Source organism: Natator depressus, chromosome 4 (genome assembly GCF_965152275.1).
Source record: "Natator depressus isolate rNatDep1 chromosome 4, rNatDep2.hap1, whole genome shotgun sequence".
NCBI lineage: Eukaryota > Metazoa > Chordata > Testudines > Cheloniidae > Natator > Natator depressus.
Genome location: NC_134237.1, coordinates 89,048,722 through 89,065,703, shown reverse-complemented (window position 1 = coordinate 89,065,703; position 16,982 = coordinate 89,048,722). Strand labels below are relative to the sequence as shown.

At 39.7% G+C, this 16,982-nt stretch overlaps 1 protein-coding gene across 1 annotated transcript in view; it reads left to right on the top strand.

Moving 5' to 3' along the window:
• KIT (KIT proto-oncogene, receptor tyrosine kinase) overlaps window positions 1-13,526 on the top strand; it is an 80,006-nt gene extending 66,480 nt beyond the window's left edge. The window contains exons 15-21 of the mRNA XM_074951392.1: window positions 1,122-1,210; window positions 3,318-3,445; window positions 5,796-5,918; window positions 8,329-8,440; window positions 8,538-8,637; window positions 9,366-9,471; window positions 10,818-13,526. Coding sequence (XP_074807493.1) covers window positions 1,122-1,210; window positions 3,318-3,445; window positions 5,796-5,918; window positions 8,329-8,440; window positions 8,538-8,637; window positions 9,366-9,471; window positions 10,818-10,934 — 775 coding nt within the window. The 3' untranslated portion in view covers window positions 10,935-13,526. The remainder of the gene's footprint in view (window positions 1-1,121; window positions 1,211-3,317; window positions 3,446-5,795; window positions 5,919-8,328; window positions 8,441-8,537; window positions 8,638-9,365; window positions 9,472-10,817) is intronic.
• The last annotated feature ends 3,456 nt before the right edge of the window (window positions 13,527-16,982 follow it).

The following is a 16,982-nucleotide window of genomic DNA, read 5'->3' as shown; positions in this document are numbered from 1 at the left end:
AGTAGGGAGTTATGTCCCTTTGGTGTTAAGGATGTATCTGCCATATCACCATTGTGCCATAACAGCTTCAAGAGAAGATTGGTCATGCTAGATCAGTCATGCTAGATCAGTACATGGATAGACAACACTGAAGAAACCACCTATGTGTTTAAGGAAGTGGTTCTGGAGTTTCCATTTGAATCCCACCATGAGGTTATGACTCCTATTGGAGGTGCCATCTTTCAAATATGATATAAAGCTGAGAATCTCATTATTTGAGTTTCACATAGCACTTTTTTATAAAAGGTTAGATGGGGTCTGTAGAGTCTTTACCAAATTTGAGTATTGCTGTGTGCTGTTGAATTGCAGCTGCATAACACCCTAGAGGTCTCTGCCCTTCAGTGGAGGGGTGAAGTGTTTAATTACCTCTCAGGTTTGTTGTGACACCAAGCGTAATGTTTGCAAAGTGAAAAGATATTCTTGGATAAAAGGTGTTGTATATGGGCAGGGTAAAGTGAATTTTTGTGTCCATATAGTTCAAAAAGATACTAAATGGAAAAATATTCATCATTGTAAATCCCTAGGTATATATTTATAAACTATATGTAATTAGAGTCCATACATTTGAATATGCATAGGGATGGGAAAACTGATTTAAAATAATACAAATTCCCTCTAACTTATCCTGATTTCTGCAACCAAACTTGAACCCTTTTGGAAATTCTGATGTTCAGTTAACTTTTCTCTCCAGTTTTATCTTCTGAATTTCAACTGAAACTTGAATTACCGAATATATTGATAGAAGCTGTCCTGAATAGAAGAAGGAAACATTAGAATGTCATCAGAAATATCTAGCCATTTCTTTTCCAGACTCAACCTTAACTATAAGGAATATAAACAAAAAATTTTTGGGTGCTTATCTGAACAAAACTCCAGACTTTGAGATCAGACCATTACTTATCTTATAATGCACATCCTTATAGCCTATTTTGTAAAATCTCATCACTCTCTGTATAGAATTTTTATTTTCTTTTTAAAAATAATTAACACTCACAAACCTTACGTTTTTCCGGTGTTAATCGTTTGTAAAATTTTAGATTCAGATTTGTTCTTAATATTTTTATGCTAAATTATCCACACAGTGATGTCATCAATGAATACATGGACATGAAACCAGGAGTCTCTTATGTTGTTCCACCAAAAGCAGATAAAAGAAGATCAGGGAAGACAGGTAAGTACTTATCCAGAAATCTAACCCACATCCTATAGTACAAAGAGGGATTTCTGATTTCTTTTCAATTTTAAAATGATCTTTGATGATGGATGTGTCCAATTAAAACCCTAATTCAATGTGACAAGGATTAAAAAAAGAATAAATTCAGTTAAAAAGGCTTCATGTGTCTCTATGTTGTGTAAACATTTAGATGAGGGATTCAAATGATTATTCTACCATTTTGGTAATGGATGTTATTGTTAGAAGCAAGAGGAAAACCAAGGACATGGTAGGCCTTTTACTCAATGCGGGGGGAAAAACAATAACAAAATGTGGAAATGGCAGACATGCTAAATGACTTTTTTGTTTAAGTTTTCATAAAAAGTTTAGTAGCAATTGGACATCTAACATAGTAAATGTCAATGAAAATGAGGTAGGATCAGCGGCTAAAATAGGGAAAGAACAACTGAAAAATTACTTAAACAAGTTAGATGTCTTCAAGTCACAGAGGCCTGACGAAATATATCCTAGAATACTCAAGGAGCTGACAGAGCAGATATCTAAGTCATTAGTGATTATTTTTGAAAAGTCATAGAAGACTAGAGAGATTCCAGAGGACTAGAAAAGGGCAAATGTAATGCCAATTTATAAAAAGGGGAATAAGGACAACCTGGGGAGCTACAGACCAGTCAGCATAACTTCAGTACCTGGAAAGATAATGTAGCAAATAATTAAGCAATCAACTTGCAAACGCCGAGAAGCTTATAAGGTAACAGTCAGCATGGATTTGTCAAGAACTAACCATATCAAACCTACCTAATAGCGTTCTTTGAAAGGGTAACAAGCCTTGTGGATGGGGGGAAGCAATAGATGTGGTATATCTTGACTTTAGTAAGGCTTTTGATGCTGTCTCGCATGACCTTCTCATAAACAAACTAGGGAAATGCAACCTAGATGGAGCTACTATAAGGATGGGTGCAGAACTGGTTGGAAAACCATTCCCAGAGAGTAGTTATCAGTGGTTCATAGTCAAGCTGGAAGGGCAAACCAACTGGGGTCCCACGGATCAGTTCTGGGTCCGATTCTGTTCAATATCTTCATCAATGATTTAGATAATGGCATAGAGAGCACACTTATAAAGTTTGCGGATGATACCAAGCTGGGAGGGTTGCAAGTGCTTTGGAGGATAGGATTAAAATTCAAAATGATCTGGAAAAACTGGAGAAATGGTCTGAAGTAAATAGGATGAAATTCAATAAGGACAAATGCAAAGCACTCCACTTGGGAAGTAACAATCAGTTGCACACATACAAATGGGAAATGACTGCCTAGGAAGAAGTACTGCAGAAAGGGATCTGGCTGTCATAGTGGATCACAAGCTAAATATGAATCAACAGTGTAACACTGTTGCAAAAAAAGCAAACGTCATTCTGGGGTGTATTAGCAGGAGTGTTGTAAGTAAGACATGAGAAGTAATTTTTCCATTTTACTCCACACTGATTAGGCCTCAACTGGAGTCCAGTTGTGTCCAGTTCTGGGCACCACATTTCAGGAAAGATGTGGACAAATTGGAGAAAGTCCAGAGAAGAGCAACAAAAATTATTAAAGATCTAGAAAACATGACCTATGAGGAATGATTGAAAAAATTGGATTTGTTTAGTCAGGAGAAGAGAAGACTGAAGGGGGACGTGATAACAGTTTTCAAGTACATAAAAGATCATCACAAAGAGGAGGAAGAAAAATGGTTCTCTTTAACCTCTGAGGATAGGACAAGGAGCAATGGGCGGTTTAGGTTGGACATTAGGTGGGGTGGTGGGTAGCTGTCAGGGTAGTTAATCACTGGAATAAATTGCCTAGGGAGGTTGCGGACTCTCCCTCATTGGAGATTTTTAAGAGCAAGATTGACAAACACCTGTCAGGGATGGTCAGATAATACTGAGCCCTGCCTTGAGTGCAGGGGACTAGAATACCAGACCTCCTGAGGTCCCTTCCAGTCCTATGATTCTATGTATGGACTGAGTTTCCTTATTTATTTAGCACCACATTCTGATAAATATAAGCCAAATGTGTTTCCAGGCCATCATACTTAGTCCATTTATAAAGTGTTTGCATTTGTGTTGCTTAGGATCATATATGGATCAAGATGTTACCATTGCCATATTAGAAGATGATGAATTGGCTCTGGACGTTGAAGATCTACTGAGTTTTTCTTATCAAGTGGCAAAGGGCATGAGCTTCCTTGCCTCCAAAAATGTAAGTTGTGAATTTGAGTGACAGGTTTTCTTCACATATTGACATTTTAAAACATGACTATTTCACCTGTTCAGTAATCTTTTTAACAAACACTGCAAATTAACAGGGTTCTGCTGTACTGTGAAGACTTAACTAGTCTATTCCTTTGTGTAAATCTAGTCCTGCATTTTACCAGCCTAGAGTTTTGCCCTGAAAAGTGCTAGTCTGCTCAGAATTAATTTCCCCTGGACTTTACTCGCATGAAGAAAAACCTCTAGGCTACCTCTGGGAGTACAATGCTCAAAAGGCAGCAGAATTGTTGCATTTCCACTGCTGAGGGCACTGGGAATTGGAGAGCTCCTTCAGTGCATGGAACAGAGCAATGCTATGGCTCTGTGCCCAGAAGTGTGAAGGGAGGGATAGGCCTGAGGAGTTGTAAGGGTGTGTGCACCGTATCCACAAACTCCACTGACTGTGTGTGTATGGAGAAAGCAGGAGCAGCAGGTCCTTTTCTGTTGCTACTTCCTATGTCCTGCTGGTGGGGTTGAGGATTTTGGTCTATAGCAGGGGTGGCCAAACTGCGGCTCTTCTATGATTAAAGTGCGACTCACAGAGGCCCCCCCCCCATTCTCCACCTACCAGACTGCGGGGGAGCTTGGGGCTTCTGCCCGGCAGCAGGGTGGTGGGGCTAGGGGCTTCTGCCCAGCAGGGAGGGGGGTGTCGTGGGGCTTCAGCCCTGCAGGGTGCACCTGCCGGGATCAGGGCTTCAGCAGGAGCGGGGCTGAATCCCCAGGAGGCATGTCCCGTGGGGTGAAGTCCTGAGCCCCTGCAGGCATGTCCCTGGGGCTGACACCCTGAGACTCCCCTACCCTCTGGGCAGAAGCCCCTAGCCCCACCACCCCACCGCAGGGCAGAAGCCCTGCTCCAACTGGCATGCCCAGCTCTCAAACTTGTGAAGATTGTCGTAGTTCGGCTCAGAGGGTCAGTAAGTTTGGCCACCCCTGGTCTATAGCCTTCCCTTTGACTCCTGGAGCACGCAGCAGTCTAATAAAATCTCCATCTGTTTTTTGGTGCCATCTGATCCCACACAAGCCCTGAAGACTTAATTTTTCAGGGACTTTTATAGTGTGGAAACTAGATAGAATTTGTGAATGAATCTGATCTTCAAAGGAGGAGATCCCTCCAAAAAGACAGTAAAATCATGAATGTTTTAGATGGCTTACTCTCTGTGATATCTGTAAACAGTTTACAAACTGAAGAGCATTAGAAGACCGCTGAAGAAAGGTCTATTTGCACAAAATGTATGTGTTCAGAATTAAACCCTGGATGATCTGATACTTTTGAACCATAGAACACCTTCTTAAACAAGTGGATCATTACAGGATGGGTATTTTCAAAGTTTTGGTTTAACATATGGGATACTTTTAGTTTCCTACTGAAGTATCTTTGTAATTTTTTAAAAAAATGTTAAAATCAACATAGAGACCCACAAATTGTTTTCATTTGGACACACTGTGTGCTCTGTGCTTTCTAAAGGTTTCATAAGAAAAATTATGGAATATCAGAAAGGGATTTGTGCCAAATAGAAAGTTAGAGCTATTAATAATGTCCCTGCAGTTGCAATAAGATTTTTACTTTTTGAAAACAATTTGGCAATTAATATGAAAAAAGTAACAAAATCTAGGAACATTATGTTGTACAGTATATTTTGAATCTACTGTAAAAACAAATATATGTAATTTTAAACTTCCTGCCCCACAAACAAGTCTTAATGAAAGCCTAAGTCACTTTTGAAAATGAGAATTAGGTTCCTAAGTAATATAAGTGCTTCTGAATTTTTGACCCTATATTTTTGCCAATTTCTAGTTTCCATGACCTTCCCCTAGGTCATGAAAATTGTTTTTAAAAAAAACTATAATTTTTTTTCCATAGAAACAAATTGCATTTTTCCCACTCTGACTGTGTTAGAAAATAGCCCAATCGCTTTTTAATGAAACTTTCAGAAAAAAAAAATTTCTGGCTCAGAGCAAGCAAACTGAACTTCAGCTGAAAGTGTAAAACTCTGAGAAAGTTATAAGGAACAGAAAATGATCCTTCCTAATGGAAATGCTTAGGCCACCTTAACTATAGACAGCAGTATATGCGTTGCCTCCTGTATGTTTCGGTAACATTATCGTGCTATAAAGCTTGATAGCCAAGTAAGCTTTTTAAACTCAAACGCTTTGACTTTCAGTTTGCACTATATATTATGTATCGTTAAGTACATGTATATTCAAGAAAACACACACACAGTCAGCAATTCTGCATCAGCAGTGAAAAGGACTGAACATACTAACAAATATTTTCCTGTTTGCTTGTTTTATTACTTTAGTGCATTCATAGGGATCTGGCGGCAAGAAACATACTTCTCACTCATGGTCGAATAACAAAAATTTGTGACTTTGGCCTTGCTAGAGATATAAAGAATGACTCAAATTATGTGGTCAAAGGAAATGTAAGTACTTGACTCGGAAGCATTCTAAATTGTCTTAATTGTGAAAGAATCTTTTTCTAAAATTTAGTTATTTTTATATCCTGTAAACTTAGTGGTGCTGTATTTGTTTGGTTAATTTTTAAAATAAGTATTCATACAACAATATTCTAAAAATCAGGTTTTATGGTGTTTGCTTTGTTATAAATATCATGCAGATAACAGAAATTATATTCTAAATGTGGGATATTTATTGAGTAGGACAAAGTGGGAAGCAGAAATAGGCTTGATTTTTCACTGGTTCTATATTCTGAGGTTAGCAATGAAACTGACTTTAATTTGTATATGTAACAGACATAACCTGACACTTGCAGTTGTAGATCCAGATAGATATGGACTGTAGTGAGATGTGACATTTTGGTCCAAAAAAGAAAAGTCTGAATACTCCAATCCAGACTATTCACAATTACACTAAGACCCCTTTTCACCAAATCTTAAAGTGAATGCACATTGCATTTATGCCCAGTTTAAGTCCCTTTTTAACTGCCAGAGCTGTTCATGGGTCCTTGGTGAAAATCTGACACATATGGGAATAAACTACAGAAGCATGCTGAAGAAACAAAAAATCAAGCTGTGGCAAGCTGAGAAGGGTAGAGAATTCCACAGTCCCTCTCTCACTGAAAGTGCCTGTTCCTCCCGAATAAACCCAATGGGTGATCGCTTAGGTGCCTTTGATAATCTCAACTGCTTTGGTGTCCCACAGGAAGAGGCAGTCTTTAAGGTAACCAGAATGTGACCATTTAAGGCTTAAGTGAAAAAGACTGCATTTGTCAGCTGGTTTTGGAGATCTGCCCCAGCCATGTGTGCTGTTCCCAAAGTTCAGTATAGGGTACAACTGAAGTCAGAGGAAGAATTCAGCAAAGCAGCCAGGCTGGGTTGGTAAAATATCTACTGAGTGCTGCTCAGTGACATTTACAAAGAAACTGAAGTGAGAGGCCAGGTTTAATTTTCAACCTCAAGTCAGGATCTGCTTGATCAAGGATTTTTAAGTGCAGGCCAGCAGCTTGTGAGGTGGGCAGTAACTAATTACATTACACTTGTCTAGACTATGCTTTAGGTTGCCCTGAGCTGCTTGACAATAGGATTTTTCTTAGTCTGAGAAGGTTAGAGAAGGATAGGCAGCAGCTGCTGGGGAAGAAGGGAAACTGGGGCTGCTGTGGGAGGGGCTCCTCTAATTGTGTCTGGCCTGATCTTAAACCCAGCTACGGCTATAGGAGCATTGATGCTCCAAACAGTGGTGGCAGCCAGTTCTGCTGCAAGTAGCTGCACGAGTATTTGGTTGTTCTAACTCAGCCAAACATTATTCCAATGTCTAACTATTGCAGCTATATATTTCATTTAGTAAACCATGAGTAACTCAAATTGCTCATCTACTCCAACATCTACATGTTCTTTTCGTCACCCATAACTCTAGGCAGTTGATGGAAAGATATTACCCTTTCCTTTCCCTTCTCATTTTCCTCTCTTCCTCTTAAGTCCTTTCCCTACTTCCTGCTTCCCTTCCCTACAGGGCATCAAGGCTCTCCTAGACAGAGTAGCTATAATATATTTTGGTATACATTGTTTCAAAAGAGTTAGAAGGAAAGGGCTGGGATTCTCCCATTGCAATACAAACATTCTGGGAACAGCGGAAAGGTCAAAGGAATGAGAGGGAAGAAAAGAAATCAATCAAGAGGTTTTGAACACTTTTTTTAACCATTTCCTTTTCAGCAGTTTGCGTTTTTGAGGGGGGGGAGGGTGTATTAGAAGCTAAAGCAGCTGCCTTGGTTGTCTGCTTGAAAAACTGGAGTGCATCAGAGCAGTGTAAGCATAATAGCCAATTCAAATAAAGAGATATGCATATTCAGAGTCTGATTATTTTAAACAACCATACCATGTTTATACAAATCCTTGCACTCTGATTGGCTATCATCCATTTTAAAGCAGAAACAGGGAGTCACACACTGTTTATAAAAACAACTATATAACTGGTTTCAGAGTAGCAGCCATGTTAGTCTGTATTCGCAAAAAGAAAAGGAGTACTTGTGGCACTTGAGTACTTGATGCATCCGATGAAGTGAGCTGTAGCTCACGAAAGCTTATGCTCAAATAAATTTGTTAGTCTCTAAGTTGCCACAACTATATAACTGTTATGCAAATCAGACACTTAAACTAATCAGAGTGCAAGGAATGGTATAAATGTAGAAAGCCTGTACAGTGATGGATCAGTAACTGTATGGTATCTCTGCACTCTGACTTGCAGAGAGAATTCCACTTCAGTAATAATATATAAAAAGATAGGTAACCATTATATAAATGTACATTTGATATTATTAAATTTTCTAACCTGCTTGTCTAATTTTTATTTTCACCTTCATACCCAACCCCTGTAAAGGCTCGGCTTCCTGTAAAGTGGATGGCACCTGAAAGTATTTTCAACTGTGTTTATACTTTCGAGAGTGATGTCTGGTCTTATGGAATATTGCTTTGGGAACTGTTTTCTTTAGGTAAGATATTTACTGATTGAATGTGTACTTTGTATTTCACCTAGAGTTTATTTCTGATTTTAAAATGGCATTGATTAATTAAATGTTGTATCCACAGGAAGCAGCCCCTACCCTGGAATGCCTGTGGACTCCAAGTTTTATAAAATGATTAAGGAAGGATACAGAATGTTTAGTCCAGAATGTGCACCAGTTGAAATGTAAGAGACAAGCTATCACTTACTAATCAGCCAATAATTTTTGAAACAAAGGAAGTAAAACTTCCAGATATGGGCTAAATGTACCTTATAATGTTGCCTTTTTTTCCCCTTCAAATTTTCCACAGCTGAACTAGCTTTAATTGTATAACACCTGCATACTGTGATCCTTTTATGGTCTAATGGCTCTGTCATTAAAGATATTCTAAGGTAAAGATAATAAAGATAATACACAGAGCATACTAAGCAGTTTCAGTTGATGTAAACTGGTTAAATTGTACCGACTTGTGCAATTTCTGTAGTTGTGTTCTACTTCCTGATTGGAATAAGATGGTCCAAGCATCTTTTTTACCAGCCATTTCCAGTGTAGAGTTTTTTTCAAATTTGTCAATACCAGACCCATTATCTTTAAATAGGTAGCTATCCTGCTGTAGCAACTCCTTACGCAGAGCTTCCATTACTGTCAAATGGAGTTCTCCCCACAGAATCTCAGCAGCATTGGGTCCTTAGTATCCATAGCCAATTGGGCCAGTGCTACTATTTCTACTCTTATAAAATTTGTTTAAACAGTTTTACTTAGCTGTGTTTTGAAATTTTGGAATAAGTTGCTATTGTTACACTGGATAACTTCAATCTGTTTTAGCCCATACAGATAATAATGGAGTTTTAATACAGAAATTATTTCTTGCTGAAATTTCCAGTCAATAATATTTAATTTAACATCTTTGCAGGTATGAGATAATGAAGAGTTGCTGGGATGCTGATCCTGTACAGAGACCAACATTTAAGCAAATTGTACAGCTAATTGAGCAGCAGCTTTCAGATAATGCAAACCATGTAAGTATGAGCTTCCAAATGGATCTTCAATCTTTAATATTACATTTCTCAAAAACCTGTGTGATTTAAATCAGACTCTAAAAAAGAGAGCAAAAAATTTAGTGGCCTTGTTATTTGTGTACTTTTGCACTGTAAATTTTTCCTGTTAGGATAATTTTCAGACTTACCCCTAGCTCTTCGCTGCGCCATTCCTTCACAAATGGTATGCTCATACTAACTTTTGAAAACTGTGTATCTGCATAAAATGAAATAAACACAAGTTAGAGTATGTTTTAGATGTTTTGCATGTTTTTGAAAATGTACATGCTGTGGCACTGTAGATGTTATCATAAAATATGGTCATAGCTTTTGATTTCTTCATATCTTAAAACACAGACTGATCTATATATATGGAATATCATAATTGTGGATGTATCAGTCAGGAATGTACCTTTTCTTTTGTTTGAACAGCTAAGTAATACACTTTCTGGATTTGGCCTTTCTTTACTTTTTGATCTGTCTGCTCTGTTATTTTATCAGTGAGACGTAGGCTCCTAATTGCCTACATCACTTTTGAAAATGAGATTTAGGCTCCTAAATCAGTTTGGTGTTGCATATGAATGAAGCAACACCTACAGACCTTTAAAAATCTGGGCCCTGGTGCCTGTCATGTGGAATGTAAGTGTTGACAAGCTAGCATCTTGCTGTACTCACTTCTCTTACTAAGAACTTTGTGGATGGATAAGTGGACAACAGGTCTTAAAGAAGGAATTATGCCATTTCAGAGACACAGATCCTGCCCTGTGGGGAATGATTTACAGATCTGCACCTAAGGATCATGTGGCTATATATGGGGTTCGAACTTGCTTCTAGGTTAAAAATAATGGTTCCTTGGAAATTCTAGGTGCCTGGCTTTGACACAAACACGAGTGGCTCCCCAATACGTTGGAAAATGAGGAAACCAAAAACTGCTGGGGTTCAATTGCTTCCTTTAACATATTTTTGGCAAACTACAAGGGTTACTGAAACAAAAGCAAAAATGTGAGGAAAAGTATGAAATTATTGGAGGGATTTTCAGAGATTCAGATGAAAGATTTCAAAGATTTCTGTTTAAATTTATCTTACAAAATCTCCTGTCTTTTTTTAATAACTGAGTTTGAGGTTCTCATCCATTTTAGAGAACAATTAAATCCAGGCACTCTTAAATTCTATTTCAGGATGTACTTTAATTTCCCAAGGAAACAAATTACCTGCATAGATGTTACCAGGGCACATTGTAAAACAGGGCAACTAATAGCAACGGTGAATTCTGCTTATATGAAGGAGGCATTCAGTGAAATATTGACAATAGTGTCTGTCTTCTCCAGGCTTACTCAAACTTTTCACCCCATCAAGGAAATGCTGCAGATCACTCAGTGAGGATTAATTCTGTGGGCAGCAGCGCTTCATCTACTCAGCCCCTTCTGGTACGCGAAGATGCTTGAAAGAGGAGAGGGACATCTGGAAAATAGGCAACCCAGATGGATTAGGCACTCTTATTCTGTAGGGGACAAGAGAAGGTAGACATTAATGATTTGTCTTACTTTACTCACTACCAGGGTAGTCTGAACGTTGCTATAATACTGTCCTTAACCACGCACCGTTACACGTAAACTTAGTCCATCCACCACATCCATTGTTGCAGTTTTGACTGAAGCTGTATATACTTTGCTATATTGTATGTTTTTGCAGTAGGGAGTCATAAACAAAAATCTAAATCTTAAACCTGGGTCTGGAGCTAGTTGAATACAAACCAAACCAACTATTAAACAGTCCATCTCTAGATCTGTGCCTGGAAAGCTAATAGTCATTTTCTGATTGCTTGGTTGTTGGGGATTTTTTGCTACATTTCTGAAATACGTACATACATACATACACACATACAAATAGCTGCTTGCAAGTGGCAAGTCTAAAACTCTACAAATGTCACAAGCAGGTATTCTGAATTAGATGCCACGAGAAGAGGGTAACGTGGACATGGAGAGGGGTGGGAGTGAATAAAATAACACCTCCCCCCTTCCCTCCCCAGCACCTCAGCCTGTGCAGCCACTAGACCATTGAAGGGACTCTGCAATTAGGGAAGGCTTTCCAGACATCTGGGGAAGGAGAGCATTGTGGAGCTTCTCTCCCCTTCCCTCATGTCTAAGGTTAAGATTTTGTCACGGGTATTTTTGGTAAAAGTCAGGAACAGGTCATGTGCAATAAACAAAAATTCACAGAAGCCCATGACCTGTCCCTCAAAATACTCAAAATAACTGACAAAATGGGGCTGATGGGGGGTATGAGAGCCCGAGCCCTGCTGCAGGATGGGAAAGGGGGGTCCAGCACCCACTGCTTCAGCTGACAGCTCTGGGGCCCCCTGGCGCCCACAGTGGCTCGGAGCTCCAGGGTCTCTCTGCCTCTCACAGTGGCTCAGAGCTCCAGGACCAGCGGCTTGGAGCTCTGGGTACTCCTGACACCAGCAGCTGCTGAGAGTTGCAGGGGCACCCTCCCCACCCATGGCAGCTGAGAGCTGTGGTTTGGAGTTCCAGGGTCCCAGCTGGCTGACAGCTCCAGCCCCGCTCACCCGAGGGCTGAAGGGAGATGTCACAGAGGTCGCTGGAAGACACAGAATCCATGACTTCTGTGACTGCTGTGACATAATCTTAGCCTTACTCATGGCTTCATATTTCACATAGTTTTCATTCCAAGCAAAGAGTGTGGTGTTGCAGGGTGGAAAAGGAGTAGTACATGCTTGGCTAATATTTGTATCTTAAAAATTGACAAAAAATGTGAAAGTGAAAAATCTCTTTCCATAGTTGTAGTTTGATCTGGGTACAGAGGAGACATTTATAGTAGGATCCACATACCTTAAGGACAGGCAGTTAATTTTTCACCTTATTTTAAACAAATAATTCTTCTTCAAATTCTTCGTCAAAGAATTCTTCTTTCCAGAGGCCCCTTGTGTTCATACAAGTGTAAATTTCCCACAGATGGGCCCACATACCCGTAACCTGGGAAGGGCTTTGTTCTCAGTCCCTTCGTCTTTCCAGATGAATATTGTGTGATGGTAAAATTAATAAGAGGGAGAGATTATTAATTGGGAAACATTGGATCTTAATGTAGCAGAACACAAAATAGAGCTTCAGCCTTATTTTACAGGTATGTAGATTTGGGGTGAGAATATGTTTTTTAAAAATACTAGCCCTGAGTCCAAGACTCTGGTTAAGTGTCCGAAACAACCATTTTTTCCAGCACAAATACTGCTAGTTCTTCTCTTCCTATATTCCTGTCAAGTATAAATCAGCAAAAACATTGAAAGAAGCATGTAGGAGACAGTACTACTTAAGTACCTATTTATTTACAATGTGCCTGCACTTAAGCACTCTGTTATTTATACTCAACATACTAGTCAGTCTCATTGTTCTGAGTTTACATTTACTTTTTATGTGTAACTAACTGCCTAAAACAAGATAGCTGTAAATGCACACACTGGTATTATAATTTTAGTACCTCATGTTTTCATACTTTATTTTATACAACCATGTATTTCGTATATAGTTCTAGAAATTTGTCAACCAATCTTAAAATAGCCATTTGCACTGGACCTATCTATGCTGTTGCACCTTTCTAAAGTTAACCAGTTGTTTGGAGGCACACTTATGCATATCATACTTGTTGTTGAGCATTCTTGTTTCAATGCTACGAAAATTCTTTTGTAGTGTGCTTGCTTTCAGAGCTATTGTAGACAGTCTAGCTGGTATAATTGTAGATGTCTTGGTACTTTGCGGGCACTTAGCTGAAAGAATTTTTGGTCTCAAATATTCTTTAAATTTATATTTTTATAATTTGGGTTTTTTTGAAACTTATTTTGCAGTGGCTTGATGTTTTAAATGGTTTTACGCATTGTTTTTTGTAAATATGGAAATGTAGCAATAATGTCATTTTGACTAGTCTCAGTCCTTGAGTCACAAAAATATTTTTATATGTATATATAGATATGCAAAAACCATATGTATAAATAATGTAAGTGTTTGAAAGTTTATGAAACACTTTTGGATATGGTGTCCAGTTGTAGAATTGCAGTTCTAAAGAGTTCAAATAAAAATGTAAATACATATTCCTATGCTACTGATGTGTAATATCTTAAAATGTAATATTTCCTTTAGTTATAAATCTTAATAAACTCTTGGGTGGATGCAAAACCACAGTATCTGGATCCACAGAGGCGAAGTTTGGAATTCTGAAATATTTTTGAAAATGTGTGCTATGACACTAACAATCTATTGATGCTTCTCTGGAGACCTCTTTACATATAAATAGATTAGATCAGCATGTGAAAAACTTTAAGAATCTGTGCACGCAGGGTTGTTTTGGTATCCAAGAGTGAAAGTATTTTGATGCTAGAGAATTGGTCCACAATACATATTTTATTGGTCTGAGTAATTTAAAGTTGAGATAAAATGTTGCAAGAAGTTTAGAAGTATACTGCTGTGAGCAGTACCATTAAGCACATGCTTAGGCCCCAGTTCAGCAAGTTATTTATGAGCTGAATCATCCCTTCAACCAGGTGTTGGGGGACATTTGGTATAGAAATAAGTTTTAATTTACTTCCGTTTCCTAGTTCAGTGAAATTATTAGGATTCATCATTTTGTTACATTAATAATACCACTGATCAGTGAAGTAACAAAATTATGCATAGTGCGCTGTCTGTTATAATGAGCCAGGAAGTGGAAAAAATATGTTTTGTGGGGTCTGGGATGAAAAACAAGTTGCAACTTGTAACTGTGATGCAGGTTCACCATGGGTTAGTGCAGGCTGTCATGGTTAAGAATACAATTTTGCGACTGAAATCACAGATTCCGTGACTTTAACGGATCTCCGTGACTGCTTCGGCTTCAGCCCTGGGCTGGAACAGTGGCTAGGGCTGGGGCTGGGTCAGTCCCCAGAGTTGGGTCAGACCCCAACAGCTGGGCTGGGTCAATCCTGGGGGGTGGGTCAGTCCCTGGAACTGTAGCAGCCCCAGTGGCTGAAGCAGCAGCCAGAGCTTGGTCAGTCCCCAGGGCTTGGTCAAGCTCCAACGGTTGGAGCAGTGTCTGGAGCCAGAGCATCCCTGGTGAAGAGCAGCGGTTGGACCTGGAGCAGCCCCGGTGGCTGGAGCAGTGGCCGGAGCTGGGTCAGTCCCCAGGACTGGGTCAGTTCCCAATGGCCAGAGCAGCAGGCAGAGCAAGTAGTTGGGGCTGGGTCAGCCACCAGGGCTGCGTCAGCAGCCAGGACTAGAGCAGAACCTTGTCAACTGGAGCAGTGGTCGGAGCTGGAGCAGCCCTCACAGCTGGAGCAGTGGCTGGGGGTGAGTCAGTCCTCGAAGTCGAAGCAGCTGGGACTGGAGCAGCTGCCAGCGGTCAGCCGTTGGCAGCAGGGTTCGGACTGTTAGTCCCCCGTCCCCCCGTCGTCACCCACCCCCCACCAGGGTATTTGTAGTAAAAGTCAGGGACAAGTCATGGGCTTCTGTGAAATTTTGTTTATTGCCCATGACCTGTCTCTGACTTTTACTAAAAATACCCACGGCGAATTCTTAACCTTAGTCATGGTTATAGAACTAGCTGCAACTCTATGACCCATCGGGTCTCTGAGTGCATCCCCAGAGGTGCCAGGCCTCATACCTTTACTTCTCTGGGAGTGATCTTGAATCCACCCAGGAGATAGAATGTGGCTGGATTCAAGATGTAGAATCTGTAAAGCTAATAGTTCGGGCATTGCCTCTTAACACTGAAGTGGTTACCAAGGGGTGTCTGATCCTGAGCCATTGCTTCCCTTCTTGGTTGTTTTTCCTACCAACCCTACTACTAAAGTAAACCAACCAATTTATGCAGTAAACATCCCAATAACCAGATCAATGTACAATATTTATAAATTATTACAACACAGCTCTAATTACGTTGCAGAGGTAATTCACGTATTTCTGGGCTTACTGTATCATTAATTTGCATTTTTGAAAAAGAGCCTAGACTGTTGTGTCAAGGCTCTTTGTCAAATGTAGAAAATCATCCAAACTATGTTCCTATTCTGGAGACTGCAGCATTTACCACCTTCCCTCCTATCAACGATCACATGAACGAGTTCTCTTCCCACTGGTGATTGAATAACTTTCCTGTGTCAGCTATAGCAATTGCTTACGTGGAAAGTGATGTTAGGAAAGTGTTTAATGTAGTTTTTATCTATCATTTAATGCAACTGGAAATGAGCAAGAGTCACCACCATGTGACCAAACTTTAGGAATCTCACTTGTAACATTCATTTGGCTGGTTTCAGAGTAGCAGCCGTGTTCGTCTGTATTCGCAAAAAGAAAAGGAGGACTTGTGGCACCTTAGAGACTAACCAATTTATTTGAGCATAAGCTTTCGTGAGCTACAGCTCACTTCATCGGATGCATTCATTTGGCTGGAAGCATGGAAAATACCAGTCTGCTATTGAACACTAGGACTGATCCTTCAGCCTTCTCCCCTACTAATTAAAGAGAGAACAAAATGACTATAGCTTGCATGGAAGGTAACAAGAATGAAAGACCTTGAAAGTGTTGCAGTGTGTGTGGAGGCACTGAGCAATATTCTGCATGTGCATCCATAACACCAGCCAGGTGATTTCCAACCTAATCACAGAAGAGAGAGACAATTTAGTACTGACCAGGGTGATAGTAAAGGCCTTGAGCACTCTCCAATGGAAGGGTGGGAACTGATGAAGAACGAGTACTGATGACCAAGCGTAGCTGGAAACAACCTCTGAGTTTTATAGGGAGCTCTTGGTAGGAGGGGAAATATTCAAAATTCAGGGATAAAAAGCAGTTCAGCTAGTCCATGTATCCTGAATGCTAAAACTCAGCCAGCACTAGTATCCCTAAGAAACCACTGATGCAACCAACGAGCATCATTAACAGTACAATTTTATATTAATCAGACAAAACAAGACCAATCTGCTTGCAAGATCTATCAGCCAAGTGTAGATTTTAGGGCAAGAAAAGAAATCAATAAATTATGCTGGCCTTAAAAAGATACTTGTGAAGGGCAACTAGGGCCTGTAATGGAGACGGAAGGCATGAAAGCCTAGGACTAGTAGCTAAGGGAGGGGAAAAACTATCTCAGCATTGATGATTCCTACATTCTCTCAAATTTTCTAGTTATGGTCTCATTTTTCTCCCCACTATAAAATATGGGCCCTTAGTAAATTTACATCTTTGCAGCTAATGGTCATGGAATGCTCCTGACCAAGACACCAGGTCATACAGTACTAATCAGGAATGAAATGTTCTTAATCGCTCTACAGAATATAACCTTGCCACAAGATCAAACAAATGGTAATAGTGAAGTTATATGGAGCAGGTTTTTCCCCCCTGACATTCTAGTTTTGCTATTTGATATGATGAAACTAGGTTAGAGCAAAATTCTGCTCATCTTTGCTCATTAAGACTAGCAAATTTCCCCCTCCTTGAACAATGATATAGTTATTAAATGTGCAA